The sequence below is a fragment of the Protopterus annectens genome, chromosome 11.part0 (genome assembly GCF_019279795.1).
Source record: "Protopterus annectens isolate FY-2018-M chromosome 11.part0, PAN1.0, whole genome shotgun sequence".
Classification (NCBI taxonomy): Eukaryota; Metazoa; Chordata; order Ceratodontiformes; family Protopteridae; genus Protopterus; species Protopterus annectens.
The window spans coordinates 1,060,589-1,086,493 of NC_056745.1; the positions used below are offsets into that span (position 1 = coordinate 1,060,589).

At 40.0% G+C, this 25,905-nt stretch overlaps 1 protein-coding gene across 2 annotated transcripts in view; it reads left to right on the forward strand.

Moving 5' to 3' along the window:
• The window catches only part of LOC122815107 (epsin-3-like), a 544,822-nt gene that overhangs the window by 506,178 nt on the left and 12,739 nt on the right, over window positions 1-25,905 (forward strand). For both annotated transcript variants that reach the window (XM_044087349.1, XM_044087350.1), the window contains one exon: window positions 1,505-1,618. In XM_044087349.1, coding sequence (XP_043943284.1) covers window positions 1,505-1,618 — 114 coding nt within the window. The remainder of the gene's footprint in view (window positions 1-1,504; window positions 1,619-25,905) is intronic.

The window sequence follows — 25,905 nt, forward strand, 5'->3', positions numbered from 1 at the left end:
AGCTCTCATCTAATATCCTCCTGACTGGATCTATTATTAAACCTGCAGTAGCTCTGTACAGCAACAATTCAACCTCATTGACTGGGTTCCAGGCTGTTCCTGCACAGATCCATCCTTTGTCCTTTCCACAGTCTACAATGCGCTCAGCATTACTGTTCCCTCTAAAACGAGTCCAGATAAAGAACTAGAATATTCCTTGGATAAATTCAGCTCTTGGAAAACTCGTTGGGGAAAGAAAAGTTTATAAAATATGGAAAGGCACTACTGCATTAATGAACTACCAACATCTAAGAATAACACTATAACAAAATGGATGAAGCTAAAGAATCTTACATAAGATCCATAACAATTACCACACCTTGGCTGGTCCAAGCTATTTTGGGAATTGTAAAAACACGAGTTCACCTAATTTTTTTCTTAAACTAAACAGCAATGCTTCTCAGCTTGCCCAAGACGACCTAAATGAAACAGCTGTAATTCTCAGATTACCTCAAACCTCCCTAGTCAAATTCAGTAGAACTTAATCTCATTTCCTCCACAATCATATATGCTCTATTAGAAACCCAACAAATCCTGGGATCCCCTTCCACAAACTAATGATCATGATTTCTATTTCAAAGACTTTACAGCCAAATAAGTTGTGGAATCTCTCAAACATTGATTACACCTAAAATCTACAATTCTATATCCTACCCTATAGTTTTGTTTGCTACATCTCCGAATATTTCTTTAAACCTGTTTCTGTCATCTTTAATCTTTCCATTTGTACTACTCTCACACAACTTCAAGCATTCTATCATTGCTCCTCTGCCAAAAGTCAGTAATCCCACATCAACCAATGACTTTAGACCAATTTCTAATATCTGCCCTCTCGCTAAAATTCTTGAAAAAAAACTATACTAGCAAATGTTAAAATACATTTAATCCTGTGACATACTTAGTGTCAGTGTGGATTAAGATTAAATATAGTACAATTGCAGCCATTTATCAGTTGAACAATCACATCATCCCAAACAAAGAACAATGTATTTTATACTGGTGCATTCAACGAAATCATGAGACACTTTTCCAGAAATTCAGTATCTGTAGTTTCTCTGAAAACTTGTGCAAAGGGTTCAAAAGCTACCTCACCAACATAACTTTTACAATCCAGTCATGCACTGGTACTGTTCCTAAAGAGGGTCACTGTTTCATTATCTGTTCAGCTCTCTGTGATGACAACTTTGCAAGTTAGTCACTAATGTATCAAACTTTAGTAAATTTAGTGATGGAAACATGTGGCTCCTGACTTGCATTTTCCTGAAATGCCAGCTGTTTCTGCCCAGAGTTTAGTAGGAATGATTTTTTTTTCAGTATCTTGTAAAACTGATGTACAGGCTTCGCTTAATTACGTTCTGATCTTGATGATTTAGTATGCAGCTGTTGCCCATGCTTGCTTCTGAGTTTTGTGGTTTTAGGATATTTTACTGTCTTTAATAACAGTCTGAATTTCATCTTTCTGTAGACAGTGCCATGTTTGACCATTATGCACAGCTGGGTGACCGAACAGAAAAGGATTTTCCAGAAAGAAGCTCAACCCCTCCTCGATGGCTAACTGTCGAGTCTAGCAGTCCAGTAGGTAAGCAAATATATGTGGGTATAGCTTACTGAAGTGTTTTATTTTAACCATATTGGAGAAGTAGACAATATGTTTTGGCTATGATCTAGCTAAGATGCATCATCTAGGGCCCACATTTACCTGAAAACTTTAAAGGAGCACTATCACTGTGTAAGAGTTACAGGCTACTAACACAGTGGCCTATCACTGTTTGGTACTAGAAAATATACCAAGGGTAATGCAGGTCATGTAAAAAAAAAAAATGCAGGTAATGTGCATAGTTATAACTGCACCACCTGATCAGACCATGTATGAGCTCAGCAAAGGAGACAGCAGTGCATGAATGTAGAAGAGTTGGATGGTAAAATTGAAATTAACCCACTGACGTCTGCAACTCACCAGGGGGTAGAGAGAGGTCTTAAGTCTAGACTGACATAATGCTAATAAAAAGAGGTTTTTAACTGGGTCATGTAAGGTATTCCAGGTTCCTGGGTCCCTGAGCAAAGAAAGTCTTGCTTCCACTTGGCGTGGTGTGTGTTGAAATGTTTTAGTTTCTGGGAATTAAGATTATTGAATGCATTGACCTGGTAAAGAGTCATAGGGGAAGATGGTGACCACTTGATTTTAGAGGTGTAGTAATCAAGATCTAGTAGCCCATATGTATGTTAAAACTGTTGTCCTGAGACTTTTTGGAAGACATCCTTATTTCTTTGAGTTTTCCAGTAATGGGAAGGCATAACTCCATGTTTGTTTCAAGTATTCCTTTGTCAGGTTAGAGCAGGTTTCAGCAGTTACAAGCAGTGAATTTCTATAGGGCATGGCTAACATGTCTAGTCTTTTGGTGAGAAATAGACTAGGGTCTAAACAGTCACCAGTTATTTGTAGCTATGTTAAATTTCCAAATTCTCCATCACCAATGTCCCTTTATCCAGGCACCTTACTTCCTGTGACTAAGGTACCAAAAAGCATTCCTTTGATTTTTGAAATGTTAATGCCCAGTTGCTTGTTGGTGAAACAAAGACAGTCACTAACCAGATCTGTGGTGAATTTGAGAGCTGATACAGCTTGCTGTTTCTTCTGGCTATCCTAAGCCTGGCTGTCAACATATATCAGGATTATGTAGCAAAAGTGGTGGGTTCAGGAGTTAATGTGTGAAAAAAGTAGGCCCAAACCAGAGCACTACAGTTCAGACACTTTATTCTGTACACAAACTGTGTGGTGCACATACGTTTGAAAACAGTTGCTCAGAAGGGCTATTGAAAGCCATGTGGTTCAAGCTCTCCTTCAGAAAACGTGCATTTAAGTCTGAGTCAGATTTTTATGCATGTCTGTGAAAAAAGTCTTGTTAGTTCACTGTCTTCTGTTGTTTCCTTTAACTATATTCAAAGTTAAAGTCAAAGTAAACTTTTTCATTCAGAAATCACACAAGTGCAAAAACTGAACGAAATTTCGTGTCTCCAGACTCTATGTACAGACAACATATAGACTATTTTCACAGAAATTTACACATGTAACACCTAGCTAAAACATCACGGACATGCAGGTAGACAGACTAATATTGCACATAATTAGAAACACATTTTAACACTTTTCGAACTGAACACTTACTTGCATGAGACTTTAGTATTAAACAAGTACTTTGTTAAGGTATTGCATTGATCCTTGCACAGAAAGAGACATTTGAGTATTGCACTGTGAACATTTGAGTATTGCACTATGGACGTTGGAGTATTGCACTATGGTTAATTTATGAATTTTCATGTATTGCACTGAAAGAAGAGATATTTTACTGCATTGCTACTGCCCTAGATGGCCTATAGGTTACAGTCATGGTGAATATTGCACTAAGTATTAGATGAGACTGGTAACCAGGTTCTTGCACAATTTGAGATAGTTTCTAATGACCCAGTTGGACATCATGGAGTGTAATTGTTAGAGTTCAGCAGCCTGATGACATTAGGGAAGAAGCTGTTCTTGAATCTCGTAGTTCTGCAACGTATGCTTTGGAAGTGCTTTCTGGATGAAAGATGCAGGAACAGTCTGTAAGCAGGGTGAGTGCAGTCTTTAATTATTCCTCTGGCCCTGCTGAGACATCTGGGTAAGTACAAGTCGTGGATAGGTAGTAAGGTGGTCTTAATGATCCTCTCGGCTGCCTTCACCACTCTCTGGAGGGATTTGCCCTCAGAGGTAGAGCAGCTTCCATACCATACTACGAGGTTGTTTGTTAGGATGCTTTATATTGTACCTCTGTAGAAGGTAGTGAGAACTGCCGATAGGAGATTTGCTCTCCTCAGCCTTCTTAAAAAGTGCAATCTCTGGTGTGCTTTCTTGACAATGGCATTTGTATTTGTGTTCCAAGACAAGTCCTCATCGATGTCACTCCCAGAAACTTCATGCTTCTCACTTTTTCAACTGTTTCCCCATTGATGGTGAGGGGAGAATGTTCCTTGTGATTTTTCCTGTAGTCCACAATTATCTCTTTTGACTTGTTCACATTTAGTGCTAAGTTGTTATTTCCACACCAGGTAATCAGTTGTTTCACCTCATCTCTTTATGCTGTTTCATTGTCATTACTGATGAGGCCCACCACCGTTGTGCCATTAGCAAACTTCATGATGTGATTTGTATTGTACCTGGTTGTACAATCATGTTAACAGGTTGAACAGCAAGGGACTTGGATGCACATCCTTGTGGAACTCCAGTGATGAGTGATGCTATCTCAGGAGTTATTTCCTATGCACATTTTCTGAGGTCTGTCTGTGAGAAAGTCAAGATTCCAGTTGCAAAGTGGAGTGTTGACGCCTAGTTGGAGTAGCTTCATTAACAGATGAGGAGGGATGACTATATTAAAAGCAGAGCTGAAGTCAATGAATAGTACCCTCATGTAGGCGTTTTTATTCGCAAGGTGTTCTAGCAATAGATGGAGTGCTAGAGAGATGACATTTGCCGTAGAGCTGTTTGCTCGGTAAGCAAACTGCAGAGGGTCAAGATCAGCAGGCAGCCCAGATGTCATGGCGCCCTTGTCCAGCCTTTCATACACTTCATCACTGTGCAGGTGAAGGATACAGGGCAGTAGTCATTTAGGCAAGATGGTGGAGACTTCTTTGGTAGTTGAATGATTGTTGTATCCTTGAAGGATTTTGGATCTACTTGCTGACTCAGAGAGTTATTGAGGATATCCGTGAGGGCATTTATTAGTTGCACTGCACAGTCCCTGAGCACACGCCCTATGATGTTGTCAGGCCCAGCTGCTTTTTTTGGGTTAACTCTTTGCAGTGTCCTCTGGACATCAGCTGAGCTGAGGGTGAGCATCTTCTCATTATGGCTGATGGGCATTTTCTTTGCTGCTGTTCTATTCCCTTCCTCAAATCTGCTGAAGTAGACATTCAGCTTGTTTAGGAATTCTTTGTTGACCTCACATTGTGAAGATAGGGGTCTGTAGTCAGTTATTGACTGGATACCCTGCCATAGGCGCCTTGGGTCTTTTTGGTCAGACAAGTAGCTCTGGATCTTTCTGCCGTAGGTGCATTTTGCTTCTCTCACTCCCTTGTTCAGATTTGATCATGCTGTTCTGATGGCTTCCCTGTCTCCAGGGCTGAAGGATGCATTCCTTGCTTTCAGTAGCTCGTACACCTCTGTCATCAACCAGGATTTCTGGTTGGCTCATGTGATGATGGTTTTGGTGACTGACTGTCTCATCATCCACACATTTCGAGATGTTGCCCATCACTGCCGCAGTGTACTACTCCAGGTTGATACACTGGTTCTCAGTAGCCTCCTCCTTGAATATGCTCCAGTCTGTGGTCTCAAAACAGTCCTGGAATGCTGAGACTGCACCCTCTGGCCATACTCTTACTTGTTTAACTGTTGGCATCCCTCTAGTTAGCAATGGTTTATATGCTGGTAGTAACAATATGGAGAGGTAGTCAGAGTTTCCCAGGTGTGGGTGAGGCACTGCATTAAATGCCAGCTTACCATTGCTGTACACTTTGTCCAGTGTGTTCTCACCCCTTGTTGCAAAGTCCACATATTGGAAATAGTGAGGCAGAGCTGTTTTCAAGTTGGCCTGATTAAAGTCACATGCCACTATATGAACACAGTCTGGATTCCTGTTTTGCAGTTTGTTTACAGCCTGGTATAATCTGGTCATTGCCTCATTTGGATTAGCACTGGAGGACTGTAGACAGCTGTGATGCAGATGCTGTTAAATTCCCTGGATAGATAAAAGGGTCTGCATTTCAGTGACAAAAACTCTAGATTATCTGAACAGTGTGAGGATACTATCTCACAACTGGTACACCAGTTGTTATTGATGTATATGCAGACCCCTCCCCCTCTGGACTTACCACTGAGAGAATGTATTCTGTCTGCTCTAAAAAGTGATAGCCCCTCCACATGGACTGCCCTGTCATTAATGTTAGATTTAGCCAAGTTTCAGTAAAAATAAGCACACAGCATTTCCTCACCTTGTTCTGAGTAGATAATTCCAGCCTTATATAGTCCATGTTGCTTTCCAATGATCGAACATTTGCCAGCAGAATGGATGGGAGTGCAGTATAAATGTATATTATTTATAAGATGGAAGTTAAGTTGCTGTGCCTTTTTCAGAAGCAATCATTGTGCTCAGATAAGTTACTCTTTAAGATAGAACTAGTCATTAAGTGACTTCCCGTGATTGGTCAGGTAGTGGATTAGTAGGGACAATATTGGGTATTGGGATAAAGATTACAGTTTTCCACAGAGAGTTTTTTTTTGTGGGAAGAATAAAGTGAAATGGTCTTTGTCAGACTCTCTTCAGCCAAATTGTCTTTTTTTTATGCACAAGCAGCTTGCAGTCATATTTTGCACTGCCAGTAAAATTCCTAGTCTTGGGAAGGGAGCCAGTCTTTGTACGTTTTGCTGAGCTTTTCACTTTGTTTAGTAGATGTAAGAAGTAAATAATGCGGTAGTCATTGTTTTCTCATTCCCTTGCTGTCAGGGGAAAATAATTTGTTTTCTGGACCAGTACACCTTTGACAGCAGAGCATTTGCAGGCACAGCCCAGGTAAAGATGTTCTCACACACACACACACACACACACACACACACACACACACACACACACGCACACACACACACACACACACACACACACATGAATTTCCAAATTTGGAATAATCACAGAAGGTACAGAGTTCAGCAGATAATTAAGACAATGAAAAAATATTGTTGACAGAGATGAAAAACACGTGGATTAATTTTAGTAGTAACTTTGGGAGGGAAGCACCATGTGAGAAGACTGAGTTGAAGTAGAAGTAGGTGGGGGGATTGGTGATAGGTCCACTGGAAAATCATTTGCGATCAGATTTTTAATGCAGGTATCCTTTGACTTGTGCTCTCAAAATGGGAAAAGAACAGCTTTCTTTTAGGTGAGATGGGTGGGGTTTTGTCAGGTTTGGTAGAAGAATGGAGAAGGAGAGGTTGGTACAGTGCGATTTGGTTTGGGAAGGTCTGGAGGGAGTTCATTGAGAGTGGTAATATGGGATAGTTTCATTATGAACTTTGATAGCAAGAGGCAGGAAGGCACTTAATTTAAGTAGTTTGAAATGGTCAACCCTAGGAGTATATCTTTTTTTTGTGGCTATTTGAGAAGCCGCATTCAAGTTGAATAAGGAGAACTCATTTGCCCATTGCATTTCTAGCTTGTCTAGAGAGAAAGGGAGATATTTTCCAGGACACGAATAAATCTTTTTCCTGGTGTTTTTATTGTGGTTATAGAACTTAAGTGACTGGTCCAGCCATAAACCTAGGTATTTAAAAGACATGGTTGTTTCTAGTTAGGTACCGTTAAGGTCTGCAATACTGAGATTTTTAGGTGTTTTTTTCTTTCAGCTTTTATGAAGTTCCAAATGTCATCTTTGTGTTTCGGAGGGGTGTAGGAGTAGCTTATGGTTGTTTAGCCAAGAATTAAGGAAGTGGAGATTAGACTGAAGCTGGATTTGTATCATTTTATGTAGGCTATTGCCTTGAAGCATAACCTTGTCATCAGCATAAAGAGTGATAAGAAGGTTAGGGAAGTCCGAGGGTAGTTTGTTGATAGACAAGGCACTCCTTTGGTATGGGGTGCTGGAGGTGATAGGGATGAGCTGATTTGGCTGAAATTGGGAGTTGGTTCCAACACTGGATCCAGGTGACAGTGTTGGAGCTAACTCGCAATTTCCTGGAGGGAGTGAAAGAGGCAGATGAGACAATAACATAAGAAGAGTGTTTAGAATGTTCTCTAAAGCTACCTGTTTGTTTGCTGCAGAAGTACAGAATGAAATCAGTGTATCTAGGGATGGGAGGTTGGCATAAATGTTTAGGTGTTTACCATAGACACAAGGTGCAGGGTTTGATTCTCACATGGGGTAATTGACTAGGCTTAAAAATGGCCCACAAGGACAGCTAGCCTAGTACTAATCTATGAACCTATTTAGCCTGTTGTGGCTAAAAAGGTTACGATCGAGCAGTGGTCACTAAGGAGTGGAGGGGTGGGGGGTACATTTGTTTTAGGTTACCTGTTGTATGTTTGGAATAATCCATTCAAGAAATATATACAGTCCAGACTTAGACATTAGGATGATTCCATTTGTGAAAGGGTTTCAGTTGATCTTGAAATAACCCATGATAATAGTTTTATATACTGAAAAACCTGCATTACCATGATGGAGTTCAGTTTTGTTGGGGGTACCTCAGGAGTACAGATAATGTCCGCATTCAGTTTTAGGTTACAAATGATTAGGTATTCTGAGATAACTCACCTAATGCCATTTTGATCTTGTGGGGAATTTAACAAGCAGTGAGCACACCTCCTCCCCCAGATCTCAGTTGGTCTGCACCTAGGGAAAGCATTACAGTACTATTTAAGACAGAGAAAAGGTTTGCATTTTGTTTCAGCCATGACATAGGTACTCCACTGTCTAAATTCTGAGAGCTCACCTACTTTTCTGATATTGCAATCTTGCTTTTTGATTACAGTTATAAATTTTTGTTATTTTGAGTATATTTTAGCCAAATACTGATCATAGTAATGCTTGCCATGGATAAATTATGAGTGATAGAAAAATTAAAACTACAATCAGAAGTGTCATCGGTTTACTGTTTCATAGCTTGGTGACATACTTACATCAAGAAGCTTATTCTCTAAATGTAATGCATGTTTAGCTAACGTGTAATCTTATTCTTAATAGCAAGATTGTCCCTTAATACATTGTGAGAGTTTGCTAGTACTATTTCCTCTATAGAAAGACACACAACATAGTAACATAAACAACTACATTTTTACTGCATTTTACATCTCTGCTTAATACTACAAATCCAATTAAAGGAGGGGAAACTAAATCTTGGGCCCCAAATATATGAACATACATCTTCCAGGCCAGCATTAAAGGGTCCCGCTAGGGTCATCAATGAGCATTATGGGGAAAAAAATCAAATAATCATGTTCCAACATATTTTCTTTTACATACAAATTTAAGATGCTGTCCCATAACCTGGGACAGATCGTTTTTCCCCAGAATATACTAAACAGCACTATCCAAACTCATAAGAACAGTAAAACATAATGGTGTATATCATGTCACCTCTCTATTTGATTTTAATAGGTATGTAATCCATGTACCAAAATGGACTGAAATAAATGACCTCTCTTGGTGCAATTCTTATCAGCCAGAGGTATCAGGAAATAAAGCAACCAAGATACGAATTTCATCTAGAAGATCTGAATACTCAGAACATAGTTGCAAAATCATACGTCAGTCTCTTATTGCATTTCTTTTGCATAGGATGCTGACTAGAACAGTGCAAATAACTGTTTGCAAAATAATATACTTACAAATTTCCTGTTGGCAAAATCCAAAGTGATACTGATATAAGCTCCTGTCACACTGGCCTTTTTCAGTGAAGAAGAATCATAAACACTCAGTAGTAATGTTTGGATCTTTTACCAGTAACTCTAAGAAATGGATACTCAAACCCATATAAAAATAAATTGTCTATAAAGCATTTCTAACAAGTGAACAAAAAAGATGATTAAATAAAACCATGTTTAAGTAAAACATTGTTTTCTTCGGTGTCCAATCCACATTTGCTTAAGCTTGGACTGTTGTCACCCCCATGGTGACCCTTTTTTTCTGATGGTAATAGCCATTACCAAAAGCAAAAATAAATTGTTCTCAAATAAAATATCCAGTAAAATATATACAGTGTTAATTCTCATATTGCTAACTCTGTATTCAGACTCAGAAATTCTCTAACATAATTGTTTCCCTTACTTGGGGTATATGTACATAAGGATTCCACATCAATAGTAAAACCTTTTCAGTACCAGTAAACTTATCTGTCAACAACTCTATAAATTTTCAAAACTCATTAATAACCTATGCAGATTTTTGTGAAAACTGCTGCATTAGATAGGGATTCCAAATATCTGCCACATCTTACGATCCGAAACTTGATTATTTAACAACAGCATGTCATCTAGGACCTTGTATCTATTTTCAGTAAAACTTAAATTCACCTTGTTATAATTGTGAGTGTCTGCCTACCAACTTTTCATCTTTTTCACATAAAACTTGTTATCTATAATGAAGCTATTATCTTTACTTGTTTTCATAAAATGAACATTAACCATGTTGTGTAACTCGCCCAACAAAGTCTTCCTTTGAACAGCAGACATTTTGTAAAAATGAAATCCAGGTTTGCTGGATAAAATAGTTCTAAATTCACTGCCACAAATATTAACAAAGGTGTTTAAAGTGGGAATAAGAACCTGAACAATTTATAACCCAGATTTGTTTAAACAGTCTGTGAACTTAATATCACTCAAATCATATTATATATTGAGTTTCTGCACAAGTCTGCATTCCAACAAATAAATATATATATATATATATATATATATATATATATATATATATATATATCAGACGCACACACATCTATGTCTCTCTCTCTCTCTATATATATATATATATATATATATATATATATATATATATATATATATATGTGTACTATATGTATAGCCGCATGTAATCAGGAATACCAGACAGGACAAAATCATCCTCTCCAAGGAAGAGTAAACCTGTCTGGTGGACATCTGCAATAAATAAACTCTATAATAAAAGGGAAAAACTGCTGTCCATGACTAAGAAGGAGCAGGTGCCTAATTGGAAGCAATCTCTCCTTAGCCTGAACAACCAAATAAGAGCACTAATAAAATCTTTCAAAGCAAACTTCGAGTCCAAACTGGCCACATCTACTAAAGACAATCACAAGGCTTTCTTTGCATATGTCCATAATCTCAGGAGAAGCACCCAGATATGCTCAGAACTGGTGGTCAAGGACACCACATACACAAACACCATAGATATCGTCAACCTGCTGGCAGACAGGTTCAGTGAAAACTTCCCCCCATCAGGAAATCAGAACATCTCCAGCACCTGCCTACCTCCCCTTATCTTTAGGGAGCAAGTCATCCCTGCCCTCTCAAAGGCAAAAAATACAGCCTCCATGGGACCAGATAACATCCCAGGCTGCATCCTACATGAACTCAGACAGAACTTGCATCACCATTAGGCAGTCTATTCAACCAATGCCTGAGTACTGGCTTTGTCCCAGCCGAGTGGAAGACAGCCACTGTCATCCCTTTGCACAAAGGTGGAGCGTCCACCAATCCAGGAAATTATAGACCCATCAGCCTAACTAGCCTGATCTGCAATGCCAAGGTGCAGATTTTCATGGACCTCATAACAAGACATTGGCAGCCTCCAAACACTTGATCCCACACAGTTTGGTTTCGTCAAGGGGAGGTCATGCCTGTTAAATTTGGTCGACTTCTTTCAAACAGTCACCAAAGCCATGGATCAGGGGAAGATAGTGCACACCACCTACCTTGACCTGGCTAAAGCATTCAATACTGTTCCCCACTCAGGTATAATAAATAAACTGTCTCAACTAGGCATCAGTTCATATGTTACCAGATGGGTAGCAAACTGGCTCACTGACAGAACCCATCTAGTCAAAATAGGGGAAGCCACCTCAAGCAGTCAACCCATAGCGAGTGGTGTACCCCAGGGCTTGGTCTTGGGGCTTTTGTTGTTTAGGATATACTTTTCTGAGGTGCAGGCCAAAACAAGAGGGCTATGACTGACCAAGTTTGCAGATGACTGTAAGCTGGGCGCTGTCCTCAGTTCCCCTAGTGATGTGGACATTCTCCAAGAGGGTCTCACCCAAACATATGACTGGTGCCAGAAACATAGCCTCAAACTGAATGTCAAAACATGCATCATCATCCCCTTGGGGGGGGGGGCGGTGACATCCCCACAAATTATCACATTAATAACAAGGTCCTAAGCACACAGTCAGTTGTGAGGGACTTGGGGACTCAGGTTGATAGCAAGCTGATTTTTACCACCATATTGCCTTGGTTGTACAGAAAGCTTTCTATATAACCCACCTCATTAGTAGGGGTATCTCATCCAGAGACAAGGTGGTCATAACATCCTTGTATTCTTTCCTTGTAAGACCCATTATTGAGTACAATGCCTCCTTCGGCATGTACCTCACAAAAACACATGCAGCAGCTGGAGAGACCACAGAGGTTCCTCACCAGGAGAATCCATGGCCTCAAATATCTACCTACCTACACCGATAGGCTAAAGGCCCTGTTCCTCTATTCAGTCTCCTACAGACTCCTCAAGAGGTCACCTCTGTCTGGCATACAAAGCAATCTCAGACCCCGCCTTGATGGGACTGCTGCATATCCGCAAGTCAAGATCCACTTGAAAAACCCGCACGAGTGACCTCAACGTGGTCTGTGACATTAATAGGACTTGTTGGTGGGACAGATTTGTGTCCCAGCAACTCCCCCTTCTGTGGAATAGACTCCCACTCCACGTCAAGCAGATTAACTCATTAACACTTTTTAAGCACAACCTGGATAACTGGATGGAAAACAGAAAATACACCCCTGGGATTCCAACTGTGTCCCTGCTGGACAAGAGCCTTGGGTACTGACTTGTCAGAACATGGGAAAAATTCTTGGCTAGGCTTGTAAGGGCCTCAGGGCCAATAGCCTAGTAACTTCCTATGATCATATATATCCATCCAGCAAATGAGGTCTTATTGATGGAATAAAGTTAAAACCCTTAGATAATGCTTGTTCATGTGTCTCAGTCAGAGATGGAGATTAATTGTAAATCAGAACCCTCAAGTCCAAAATGATTGACAGTGCCATCCTCCTCCTCTCCCCCTCTTATTTGCCTACCAGTTGTTCATTTGGAAGAATTCAGTATCATTTTCATAATCTAACCTTACCTAATCAGCTTGACAACTAATCACCTTTTCAAACCAAATTAGACCTTTACAACTAAGTTTTCTACCAATTTGCTATAGAACAAAAACTCTCATCCTCTATTTTTTCTAACCCTGGATGCTGTCATGATGTTGTCTTGAAAAGTTCCTTTTTGCCTAAAATGCACTATGAAGACATAACTGATCCTTCTTGTCAGATGACAATTCAAATCGCTAATAACAGAAGCAGTGAGAAATAGTGTCAAGTGTGGGAATCCTCAAAAATGTGAGAGTGATTTGTTTACATAACTTCCTTATTCGTTACCTACATGTGTTGCATTTCTACAACAGCATTTTCTAGGCTGTGTAAAAAAATTAGCTAAGATAATACTGCATCTCTAAAAAGTAGAAGTTCCATGCCCTGTCTTTTTCCCGCCTTCCTTTCCTTAGTCAGGGTATCATATTTTGTGGCTTGCAAAGCTCAGCCATTTGAAGTCGATCATGTTGGTTATCAGATGTGTTCATCCTCAAGCTACAATAGGCTCAACAAGTTTATGACCACAAGGAAAGGGAAAGACTGCAGCTGTTTTTGGCAGTGCACAGCTTTATGACCACAATGGATGTGAAATATTAAAACATTTCAGTTACCTTTGGGATCCTTTGCTGTATGTGTTTTCCTTTGCAAGAAACTTTTGAATGTGTTAAGGGAAATAATTTAAGAGCAACTGAGACAAGTTCCTGAGGAAAAAGTGAGTTTTCATTCAACCAACTGTACTACCTATAAGATAGAAGTGTCAATTATCACCCCATATTTTCATCTACTTCACATACCACCTTCTCCTTCTCACCGAATCTGCTTATTCCTATAGTCACAACCCCATTATTCTAATGTCAAGCATGTTTTACCCCACACTATTTAATATCAACAGCACCTACTCCACATTTGTACTTAACTACTCTTTCCACAGCCACCACCCAATCAATGAATGGCTTCATCCCTTTCCCGTCAACTCACATACCTCTCTTATCTTCAGCTAAATTTATTACATATACTCACTTTTCCATGCCTGATTTCTTCTCCTACATTTCTACTCACTCCCGTGGACACATTATACACGTTCTCTTCCATCAACAATCTACAATGCCTACACACTTTCTGCAGCATACCTCTTAGCTCTCCACTAATCCCATTAAAATACTTTTCAACTTTCTTCTCCAGTCACACTTGTGCTCAAACCTTCATCTTGCAGATTTTCCCAGTCTTACATTACCACTCCTCAACCCCACATTTACCACATCATATCCTATACCGATTTCTCCAAACCGAACCCATGCACCACAATTTTTCATCGCTTCATATCTCCCCCCACCTGACCTACATCTATCAAAGTGCTTCCCTACAGCTTATCCTAATCCATCTGCTGTTAGTGACAAAGCATAATCATTTCATCAACAATTCCACTTTCAGATGTCCGATTATCTAACTCAAAATCAGATTCAGTATCATTTTCATAGTCATACCTTACCTAATCAGCTTGACAACTAATCACCTTTTCAAACCAAAGTACACCTTTTACAACTAAGGTTTCTACCAGCTTGCTATAGAACAAAAACTTAAACAGCACGTCCTTTAACTTAGTATCCCCCACTCACTTAAATTCTGTAGGGATATTCATCCAAACCCAGGTCCCAGTCACCATAACAAATATCACACTACCACGGAAGCTCCCCATCCTTCACAAAAATGCTTGCCATGCTACCACCACAAGTGCTCATTAGGACAAGCCTGTAAAACATATAACCTGCTCCTTAATAGTTTTAACCTCAGAAGCATTAGAAACAAGCTTCCAGAGATCCATGCACGGATCGCCCTCTACTCTCCTGATATCATGGTTGTAACTGAAACCTGGCTAAAATACGAGATAACAAGTTCCTACCACCTGGTTATCACATGCTCAGATTAGTTAACGCAAACAACAAAGCAGGCAGCGCGGCAATAATTTACAAGTACACAGTCCAGCTATCTCACTTTGCTTATCACCCCCCCCTCCAGCTACTAACACTGCCAAGATTCTTGTACCCTCACTTGCATTTGATAACTGTAATACCTTACATATTATTGTTATCTACATACGTCCAGGTAACAATATAAACACTTCAGAGGAAATTCTATCATGGACCTCAGCAGATCTCTTAGAAGAAACAATAATACTGGGAGACTTCAATATAAATTCAATAAATTGGCAAAGTCTTATTAATGATGCCAACAGTAATCATTTGGTACGGCGTCACTCTACTCTTAACTTCTACTAGATGTAATAAAACCAGCAATAAAGGTTACACCTTCAACTGGACACACTCAAATTCCCCAAACAATAAACTCACTCCTGGCTCCTCCATCATATCCCCACTTGTGCAATTAGACAGCTAAATTCCTGCCATGAAGGAACACCCCAGTAATCTAGTATGTAAGCATGCACCTTTATGCACTTTCTTTAGATGATGCTGTCACATGTCTGTGATGCACTTCTTTTCAAAATAAATGAACATGCACCAGTAGCGAACAATAGTGTTAAAGTAATACATACACCCTGGTAAATTAGGAAAAATAAATTATAATGAAATAACGAGATAAGCTTAGAATACTTATAAACAAACTAAAACTTAGTCTAGGCTACAAAACTATAAACAAGTCTGAGACACAGCAAAACCCACAACCAAATGTGCGAAAAAATGCTATGTAAACTTCCAATAGATAAAGCAAAACAACCCTAAGCTTTCCTGGCCCACAGTCAACAAACTTGTACATTCTGGCCACAGTAGCCAACCAACCTGTTAAAGTAAGTACACTAAGAACAGCACTGCCAGCCAATTCAGTACCCATTTTATTAACATAGTAACTTCTCTCTTAATCAGCTCTACCACCTGTAACATCCTACACTCTCCAGAGTCCATAAAAAATTGCATTGCATTTGATTTTGGACCCATTCTCCAGTTCTGCCATAAGGAATACCTTCTCAAACTAAAGCTAACAATACATGCCCTAGACAATCTTCCAGAAGAGTATATTAACCCTACCTTTCAACCCCTTAGTGCAAGTAAGCTGGAGAAACCATAAAATAACGGAAGGACAAAGGCCCAAAAATAGGGACAGATTTTAAGTATCGCTTTTATAAACTTATTTGCTAGATTAACAAAATTTATGTTGGCATGCATTTTCTAATGGATATGAAATCTGAAACTTAAATGTATGTCATTAGTGATTTCAGTCCTTGGTAATTTACCAGAAAATCAGACATTTTACAAAGAACAGAACAAAAATATGAAGCAAAAATCTGGACACTTGAGAGGTATGCCTGCTGTAGATAACCTAGCTTACTCAATCTCCACCAGAAAATGCTGCATCCTTAAAATTTGGAAAAAATCTTGTAACCTACCCTTTCACAAAGATGATTCTCTACAGATAACCTCCAGTTACAAGCCAATAGAAATTCTGTCACCCCATCTAAAGTCTTAGAAAAATGTGTCCAATCCTAACTACTTAAAATTGTTTCCACAAACAGCTTACTAAACCCCTGTCAACACTGTTTCCAGCCACACCATAACAGTAAAACACCTATTAGCTCGGTCTCCGCCAGCAACAGTAACAGAAATGCAGGGAGCTTAGTAGCAGCACTTTTCCTTGATTTAGTCAAAAGCTTCTGACACTCGCCAAAAACTACTCCATAAACTGTCCTCTCTAGGACTTCAACACTCTCATAACGCTGTCCCTCTCTAGGACTTCAACACTCATCTCTCACCTAGTTTAGCAGTACCAAAGTGATGAACTTCAAGCTTTTAAATGGGGAAAATGTCATCTCTCCATTTTTGTCAGGGCACCTGGTGTGCCTCAGTCATCTCTCCTTGGGCCCTTCTTATTTGGTGTTTTCGTAGATGACCTACGTACAAGCGAACATGCTTACCATTATTTAGTGTGCTGCTGATTCCATCTGCACCGCCAAAACAACTTCAAACCCAAAGAGAGGAATCCTTAAACTCTGTTGAAACATGGCTGCATAACTGTCGATTCCTATTTAACTCTGAGAAGACTAAACTCATCCTGTTCACACCTAAACACTACTTCTAATGATAAACCTCTCTTCACCATTACCACTTCTGATCGAGCCAAAACTGAACTTACAACTTATACCAAGCTCCTAGGTATCATCATAGATGAGGCCATGAAGTGTAACCACCACATAAAGCAAGGTAACATCAAAATGCACAAAAAAATAGTTCTCTGTATTGAGCTAAACCTTACATGACTGACCAGTCTAGGCAACCCTTGCTTCTACTTTACTGCTAGCCACACTCCTTTATGCTGTTCCTATATTTGTTAATCTAGACACTACCCAAATAACCATGCTATAAAAATACTACAACAAAAGTTAAATTCACAGCTGATGCCTTATAGATCCCAGTACTACGTGGTACTAAAATAGCTTAACTGGTTAGACTTGATTCATCATCTAACATTCAAGCAACTAAAACCTGTTCAAAGTCTAATTTTCCTACATGAAAATGAAAAGTATTATCCAACCTTGCTACCCTTCTAAGACTGTTCACTCTGCTAACACATTTTTAATGCATCCAATTAAATAAAACAGTACTGCAGGAGACTTGCTGTATTCTTCTCGCATCTTTAAAGTTTGGAATTCTATTCCACTTTCACTTTGAAAAGCTACCATTGAAACCTCTAAAGCTTTCTTGGATTTGCTCATGTACTGCATCTGGCTAATGGCTATAAACTGTCCATAATATGGACTCCATATCCTCACTATCTCATCATGTTCTAAAATGACCACATTGCCAGTAATCTTTCTTGTCCTGTACTATTATGTCTACTTGACCGTGTACACTTTTCCATACTTTCCTCGACTTTGCATTGTTGGTAAGGTTCACTTTACCCCCGTCATACTATTATAACAAACTATGGGTCTAAACTCTTAGTCTGTACACTCATTCTGACCTACTTTTGAATGATTTTTAGTATCCTTGTATTGCCTTTATCATAATTATAATATCTTTGTAATTTTACTAGTCATATGAACCCTGTCATTTATTTCTTTCTTGCTACTGTATGCTCAAGCAATCTTTGTTTTTTTCTCATTATTTTATGCCTGAAGGATGCATCACACTATACTTACATGTTACTTTCTCTCTTTATCTTGTGGGGCTTTTCTCCCCATGTCTCAGACGAAGAGGTTTTTCTACCCAGTGTGGCTTTCCTAGACAAACTAAAAAGTGAAATAAATGAACCCAACATAGTGAGCACTGAGAAAGCTATCTGGGATAGAAACGTCACAGAGGGGAATACGCTACTAAGTCATGCTTTTTTAATATGTGATAGTCCGGGAGTCCTTCTGTAAGGAATAAAATACTCATTTGGGAAAGGAAATATACTTGGGCACAACTGTCCTCTAAACAGAAATACATAGCAGTGATGATCCACTCGGTTTCACAGATATTCCAAGTCTATTCAGCCTTATGACTGTTTGTTTTAGGCCACATTTCCTTTCTCCATTAGGGCCATACCAGTCAATCCTGGAATAACTCTGTGAATACTAATCCAGTCATCCCTGTTGCATTTAAAAGAAAATGGGGAGTCTCCCTACTTAACATGCAGGGGAAATTTATTCCAGAGTGTTGGGAAGTGATGACTTGCAGACCTGTCCCGCCACCATGTTTCATTTATCTGTTGAAGATTGAGGTTCTAGGTGATAGTATCAGTGGAGCTATTAGACTGCAGAGTTGTAGGAGGTTAATGACAAATGGATCACTAATGGCATGGTAAATGAGACATAGATCTCCTCTCAAAAGTCTATAAGGCACAGAATAAATGGCTAGAACTTCCTGCCTCTCTTGATAGCTCAGGGACCTTAGACCTGCTGTCATTTTGGTTAGGAACTTTTGGAGTTTGTTTTTCTAATTGTTATGTTTAGTGAAATGCATGCTATCCTATTCAGTAATAGGTCTGAATGCTGACTGATTATCTTTTATGACCTTGAAGATAATCCTTTTAAAATTAGCTGTGCTAAATAACAGTGTTTACAAACCAATGAGCAAAAGCTCACACAAATAAAACATTTAGTAAGAACTGTAAGAAAGACCCAGCAAGCCTAGTGTAGTAACTTAAACCTCCTGTAATGGAAGCTTATGGAATATATGCAAATGACCCGTTAAGGACATACCAGTGTTTCAGCTATATTGCTAGGGAATACTCTGGACATTTTACTTTGTCTGTATGGTGTATTCAGGCGAATGAAGTCAACCTCCACTAGTTGTAGATATATTATCTTTCACTCTTTTTCTGACCTCACTAGTACTCCATAAGTGTTTTGTTTGGCTATACTTTGGAAATAAAGCACTTAAAAATAAAAAGTCTGATGTCCATAAACTTTAGGGTGACTGCATACTATGCCAAATAACATCTAAACCAAAGGGTAAAAGGTCACACAGACAAACCATTTAATAAGAAATACAAGAAAGACCCAGGAAAGCTAGAGTCTTCACTATGTAATACCTTAAACCTCCTGTAGTGTAGACCCATGGGATATATGCAAATGAGCCCTTTAACACCCCATCAGTGTTTCAGCTATGGCTTCTGAATATCCATAACTTTTAACTTTAAAACTTTATGGTACAGTCAGACCAGTAACACCAAACCCCACTAACTGTACACTTGCCATGTTGTACTCTTTCCTGAGGATTTCCTAACAACCATTGCCATGTGATTGAAAAAGGTAGGGAGAATTATCAGCCCAAGTTCCTATGTCCTTGACAACATTTTTGTTTTGTAGTGGTGTGTTGTCTGTACAGTATGTTGAGAGAGGGAGTGATGTTACTATGGTTATTTATCATTTAGTTTGAGCCTATTTTGGTGCAACAAGAGTTTAAGAAGGAGAGTTCTTGTTGGAAGGTTTGGGTATTAGATGGCGAATTAACAACTTCCAGTTTACAACGTGTAAACTTTGTAAGTCAGTGGACTTTATCTGTTTGGAGTTTTGAGACATAAAAGCCAGAATGGAGAGGTCCCAGCACTGATACCTGAAGGAACCACTCACCACTTTCATACATTCTGATGAGGTGCGCACAACTTGCTCTGTTCTGTTCAGGTTCTGTCTTTCAGTCAGGTTTGCTATCCATCTCACCCCATAGGGTAAAGTTTTAGTGCATTCAGCTTATGTATGATGTCAACATGGGGAATTATGTCAAAAGGCACTGGCCAGTTCAAGCTAGTCCATGTACATCTTGTCATCTACAGACTCCATAACCCATTAAAAGAAGTTTTCAGATTCCCTAAAAAGCCAAGCTATTGGGGGTCAAATGAAATAAGATTCTTGATATTGTAGTCTGAGGTCAGTTCTTACACACTATGACTTTGCAGATAAGACTTAAAAGACAGGTGTATTTACCCTGGGTCAGTTTTAAAGGCTACCTTTATGGAGGGGTATCATGACTGCAGTGTGCCACTCATCAGTGGTAAGACCAGTGGCTAAACTTGTTAAACACAAAAACAAAAAAGGCAGACAGTCACGAATACCAAGACTGTTTAATACCAAAACAGTAAGCGCTTTGGTAATACAAGACTTTCTCAAACTGACATATACTCTGTAATTCCAGTTGCTTAAATATATGCTTGGTATTCGTGACTTGATCTTCCTTTTTTGTTTTTGTGGTTTTTCAGTTTTAAGGTGATTATACTTTTTTTTTTATTTTAAACTTGTTAAACAGTTTAAGCAACCAGGTATATTGTTTGCTCACGTTGAGAAAGTATTTCTTTCAGCAAATGATATTTAAAGATAATTGGGAGTGAGGCTGGTAGTGAATGTGTTTGCAAGGATGTTGACAATGTCTGTTGGTTCAGAATAAGAGACATCATTGTGAATAAGTTCAGAGCAGTGCTGTGTTTTTAGTTGCCTAACATAGCTAAAGTATTTACAACTATTTTTGGCTTCAGAGACCAGCATATGTTCATAGGTGCCTCTAGTGGACCTGATGGTTCTTTTCAGTTTTTGTAATGCTTTTTGTTTTATTTTTTGAAGAGGGGGGTTTGGTCAAGCATTTAATGTAAAGAGATTTTTTTTCCTGTAGAATTTATTTTTAATAGTCCATGCTACTATGCAGCTCTATGCATTTTTATAACTTTGTGTAGAATTCTTTAGTGAAGACTGCTGCTGTTTCATGGTCGAGAGTGGTGGAGTCAGTGAATGTTGATATTTCATTCTAGAGAAGGTCAAAACTAGCATGCTTATAGTCTTTAAATTCATTGGGGATTGTTGTAAGAAATTTTTGGAGTTTAAAGGAGGTCACAAGCTTGTGGTCAGACTTCACTTGAGGACCAACCAGAGCAGTAGTGCAAGATGCAGCTATATCGGTAAAAAATAAATAAATAAATAATGGGTCAAGAATGCTGGATCCTCTCGTAGGTTTAACAACTGCTCGAGTGATTTTTTAAGTCTATGAATTTTTGGGCATATCCTACATTTAGAGATGTAAGTGTCCCAGTTCATTGAAGGGTAAAATCACCCAAAGCAATGGAGTTTCTACTAACAGGGAGATCATTTAGAGCACTGAAGAATATTCCATTAATATTGGGGGACCAAGAATGCATTCTGTAACAAGCCATTGTCTGAAGTAATCTGTAGCTCAGTGAGTTCAGTTTCTGGGTCCCTTGGGATTTGCCAGGAGGCAATATGTTCCCTGACAAATATGAAGATGTCATGTTGCCACTCGGTCTGACGACATGAAAAGCACAAAGCCTGTGCACAGAGGGCATGTTCTCTCTATTTGTTGGCCAAGTCTCAGTAGCTGTGCAGACATGGATTATTTCCAAATGTAGGAGTGCCTCAGAATTGGGCAAATGTTTAGATTTCAGGCATTGAAGATTACCACCTTAATGTGATTCAGTTTTAAGAGTGGTATGTTAGTTTAACTGGAATCTCTACCAACTGGACTCTGCATAAAGAAAGGCACTAGAGGGAGAGCAAAGGCTTTAGCCAGCATGTGGAAGCCTTGTAATGAGAGCTGCAAACCATTTTTATTGTAGCAAGCTGGACTGGCAAGTATCTCGACCCACACTGACAGATACTTGATCTCCACTGAATGTCACCAGCTATTTAAAATATTAAATCAGTTATTTTTTTCTTTGTATCTTGTCATCATTCAAGGTGTAATTACCCACACTATAAACACTTCTTTAACTGAATATTGACTAAAAATGTTCACAAATCAATAATAATCTTACTTAAAATGACCAGTTCTCCACTTGAACACAATGTTAGCCACAGCCCGGTCCCAATGCAGTTACCTCCCTGCTGGGTATGTTTACTTCACAACATTGTCAAAACCTTAAATAACTATTTTCATCTGTTTACTGGACCAATGGATTTTTGTCATGTTACTGGATGGATTCAAAAATTACCTTGCTCCTAAACTACTGCACTTTGGTGATGGCACCCTAGTGTGGAGTATCGGCTAAGAAGAGAAGAAGCGAGTAGGGACATGATCTGAGGGTGTTGGTCATAATTGGACTGGACCAGAACCAACAAGAGATGTGTGACAGAGTTGTGATGGGATCAAACAGAATACAATAATGTATCCCTATGGATGTATACTTCACAAGCAAAAGTAGTAATCCACCCACTATGTGGGACCATGGTCAGAATAGACTTGAGTATAATGGATTTCTGGACAGCACCATACAAGGACAGGAATATCAGATTGACTGGAAGAATCCAATGGAAGCTCTCAGAAGGTTGTATAGGATGAAGGATAAGTAAGAACTTTTCGTTACAGATCTGAAGAGATGGGAGTTGTGGTGCGGGTGCATGAGTTCATGTCAGTAAATGCCAAGGGACCATCCTGATCAGGATGGATTGAGGAGTCAGCAGATTGTGGAGACCTACTGCTCCTGTGGACCTCTTAACACATTAATACTTACCAATAGTCAGAATGTGACATTCCAGACTTCTTGCAGCCTAGGTTGCAGTTTCTTAAAAGATGTGATTCAGAAAAAACTTTAACTGGCAGAATCTTTTTAACTGAGCAAGAATATCAAGATGTCCTTCAAGGATGCATCTGCAGTCCTAACATATGGGTTGTCTTGCCTCAGGCAGCCCTTCAGTCGGCCGGATTCCAAAGTCTGGGTCTGGCCTCGGCTGATGTCGCACTTCACCCGATGTCATAGCTGCTGGGGTATAAAGGCATCAGCCAACGCCATTTTCCTCAGTCTTTCTTGCCGCGCGGTGCCTGAAGCAGAAGCTGTTCGCAAGTGCCGGTCGGTCAGATCCAGAGATTTCTACTACCGAAGACTTCTAAGAAAGCTAAGTACCCCATTGGGGACTCTTTCTTGCCTCAGCCGATGTCAGAAAAAGTAAATAATTGTTTAACTTGTGGGAAACAAATACCTCATAAGGATTTCCACTCTTACTGCCTTCCTTGCTTAGGCCCAGACCACGACGTATCAGCTTGTTTAGCCTGTGCTTCCTTCAACCAACGGACACTTAGACGTCGGTCGGAGTTTGCAGAAGAGTTTTTTGGTCCCGCTTTTGCATATAAAATGCCGTCGGAGACTCCGACTACACAATTAGCTAAAAAACGCAAGGAAAAGGACCAACACTCGCGGTCCGCGGTTTCGGCTGAAACCACAGTTAGGCCTACCGCGAGTGTCTCGGTTTTGGCTGAAACAGAGTCCTCGGTTCTCCCTTCGGCCGAAAGCATGCCTCCGATAACCGAGGCCACACAGGCCATGGCTGAATCGGCTACAGAAATTACTGCTACAGAAGCAGTCACCCAGGATTTGTCAGACACTATTCCTTTAGACATCTCTACTCCTGCACGTGGGGCTGCTAGACCCCCTGCTTCTATGTCTATCAAGGCCTTTTCCAGGGCTAAAGCAGCCAAAATTTCCAAGGCCTTACCTACAAAAGCTCCCTCTCACAGGCCTACTTCTAGTTCCCAGATACTCAGCCTTGCTGAGGTCCTTATTTCTTTGATCAGGGGATCCCAACCTCACCCAGACAGGGCCTCTCAACCCCCTCCAGATAAGAGGCCTAGGACTGAACCCCCTGAACCTCTCTCTTCAGACTATTCCTCGGATGGCTCAGATTTATCTGACCATCAGGAAGGCCCATATTCACCTTATGAGGATTCTGATGCAGAAGACTCCATTCCTTCTGCTTCTCCTCCTGAAGAATTTTCTTTTGGGGAAACCCTACACTCAATGAGGGAACACTTCCAATGGCAGGGCCAGGATTTTTCAGATTCAAGGAAAAGGCTAAGGACTTTTTTACACTTACCACAGCATAGGCCTTTAGCCATACCTCCTGTACTATCAGTTGTTGATGATGCATATAATGATGCCAGTACAGCCCCTGATTCTCTTCTTCCGGCCCCTGCAAAGCCTGACAGATATTACAGGGTCGCGGACTCTCACTACCACTTGTATAAGGCTTATGTTGCAGACCCAGAAACCATTTCTCAGGGCCCTAAAGGTGTTGCAGCTGCCTCTGCCAAAAACCCTCTTCCCTCTGAAAGGGAATCTAGAGCATTGGAGAGATGGGGTAAAAAAGTTTATACATCTGCTACTCTTTCTGCCAGGGCCTTAAACTGTCAATTTCACATGATACAGTACCAGGAATTTTTGTTAGACCAGCTAAATAAAAAACTGTCCTCTCCTGAACCTATAGACCGTAAATCCCTTCAGGAATTGGTACATAACTCTCAGCAGGTCAGTAATCATTTTTTAAAATGTGGCTATGATGCACTGGAGGCTTCTTTTAGATCAGCTATGACTGGAGCAGTGATTCGAAGGCATGCCTGGTTAAAAGAGCAATCCTTACCAGACCATGTCAAAACTCCTAGATGCTCCTATGGAGAAACAGTTTGTTTGGCTCCCCTGCACAGGAGGTTCTAAAGAAAGTGGAAGAAAAAGCAAAATCTGTCCAAACAGTCAAGGATTTTTTGCAGGTCCAACCTCTGAGGTTTAGCAGAAATTGGCCCTCAAAGAATTGGTCCTTTCCAGACACCTCCAGAGCACAGAGAGGCAGAAATAGACACCCAAGAGGCAGAAGTCAATCAAGAGGTGCCTACAGGGGTCGTCAATGGCAACCTGCCAACCAGAGAAGTGCTGCCACAGCTGCGACTACAACCACTTCCACAGGACAGACACAATGACTTGGCTCTGATTCCGCCTACCAGGGAACAAATAGAAGCACCCTTGGGCGGAAAGCTAGCTTTATTTTCAGAAAACTGGCATTGCATTACAGGAGACAAATGGACTTTACAAACAATAGACAAGGGCTACAGGTTTCACTTCCACACTCTACCAAAAAAGAGAGGAATGCCAAACCTTCCACCAAGCCAAGAAACAGAGGCTCTAAAACAAATCATCAGCTTACTAAGGATGAGAGCAATAGAAAAGGTACCATCTATGGAGCAAGGCCCAAGGATTTTACTCCAGACTATTCCTTGTACCAAGAAAAGAAAATCAATGGAGGCCTATTCTCGACTTGTCCGCACTGAACACATACCTCATTGTTCCAAAATTCAAAATGCTGACCCTCCAGCAACTTCTTCCCATGCTGGGCAAGGAGTCTTGGCTGGTGACTCTAGATCTCAAGGAGGCATACCTGCACGTCCCTATACGACCAGATTGCAGAAGACACCTCAGATTTCTTGCAGGATCAGAGCATTATCAATTCTCAGCATTGCCCTTTGGCTTATCTACTGCACCCAGAGTATTCACGAAATGCCTGGCATCAGTAATTGCTCATTGCAGGCTTCAGGGAATTCAAATTTACCCATACCTGGACGACTGCCTAATACAAGCGGACAGCAAGACAAAACTAATAAAGGATTTGGCCAATGTCATACAACTGTTGCAAGCCTTGGGATACACAGTCAACATTCAAAAGTCAAGGCTAGTACCATCCCAAAGGATAACATTTTTGGGT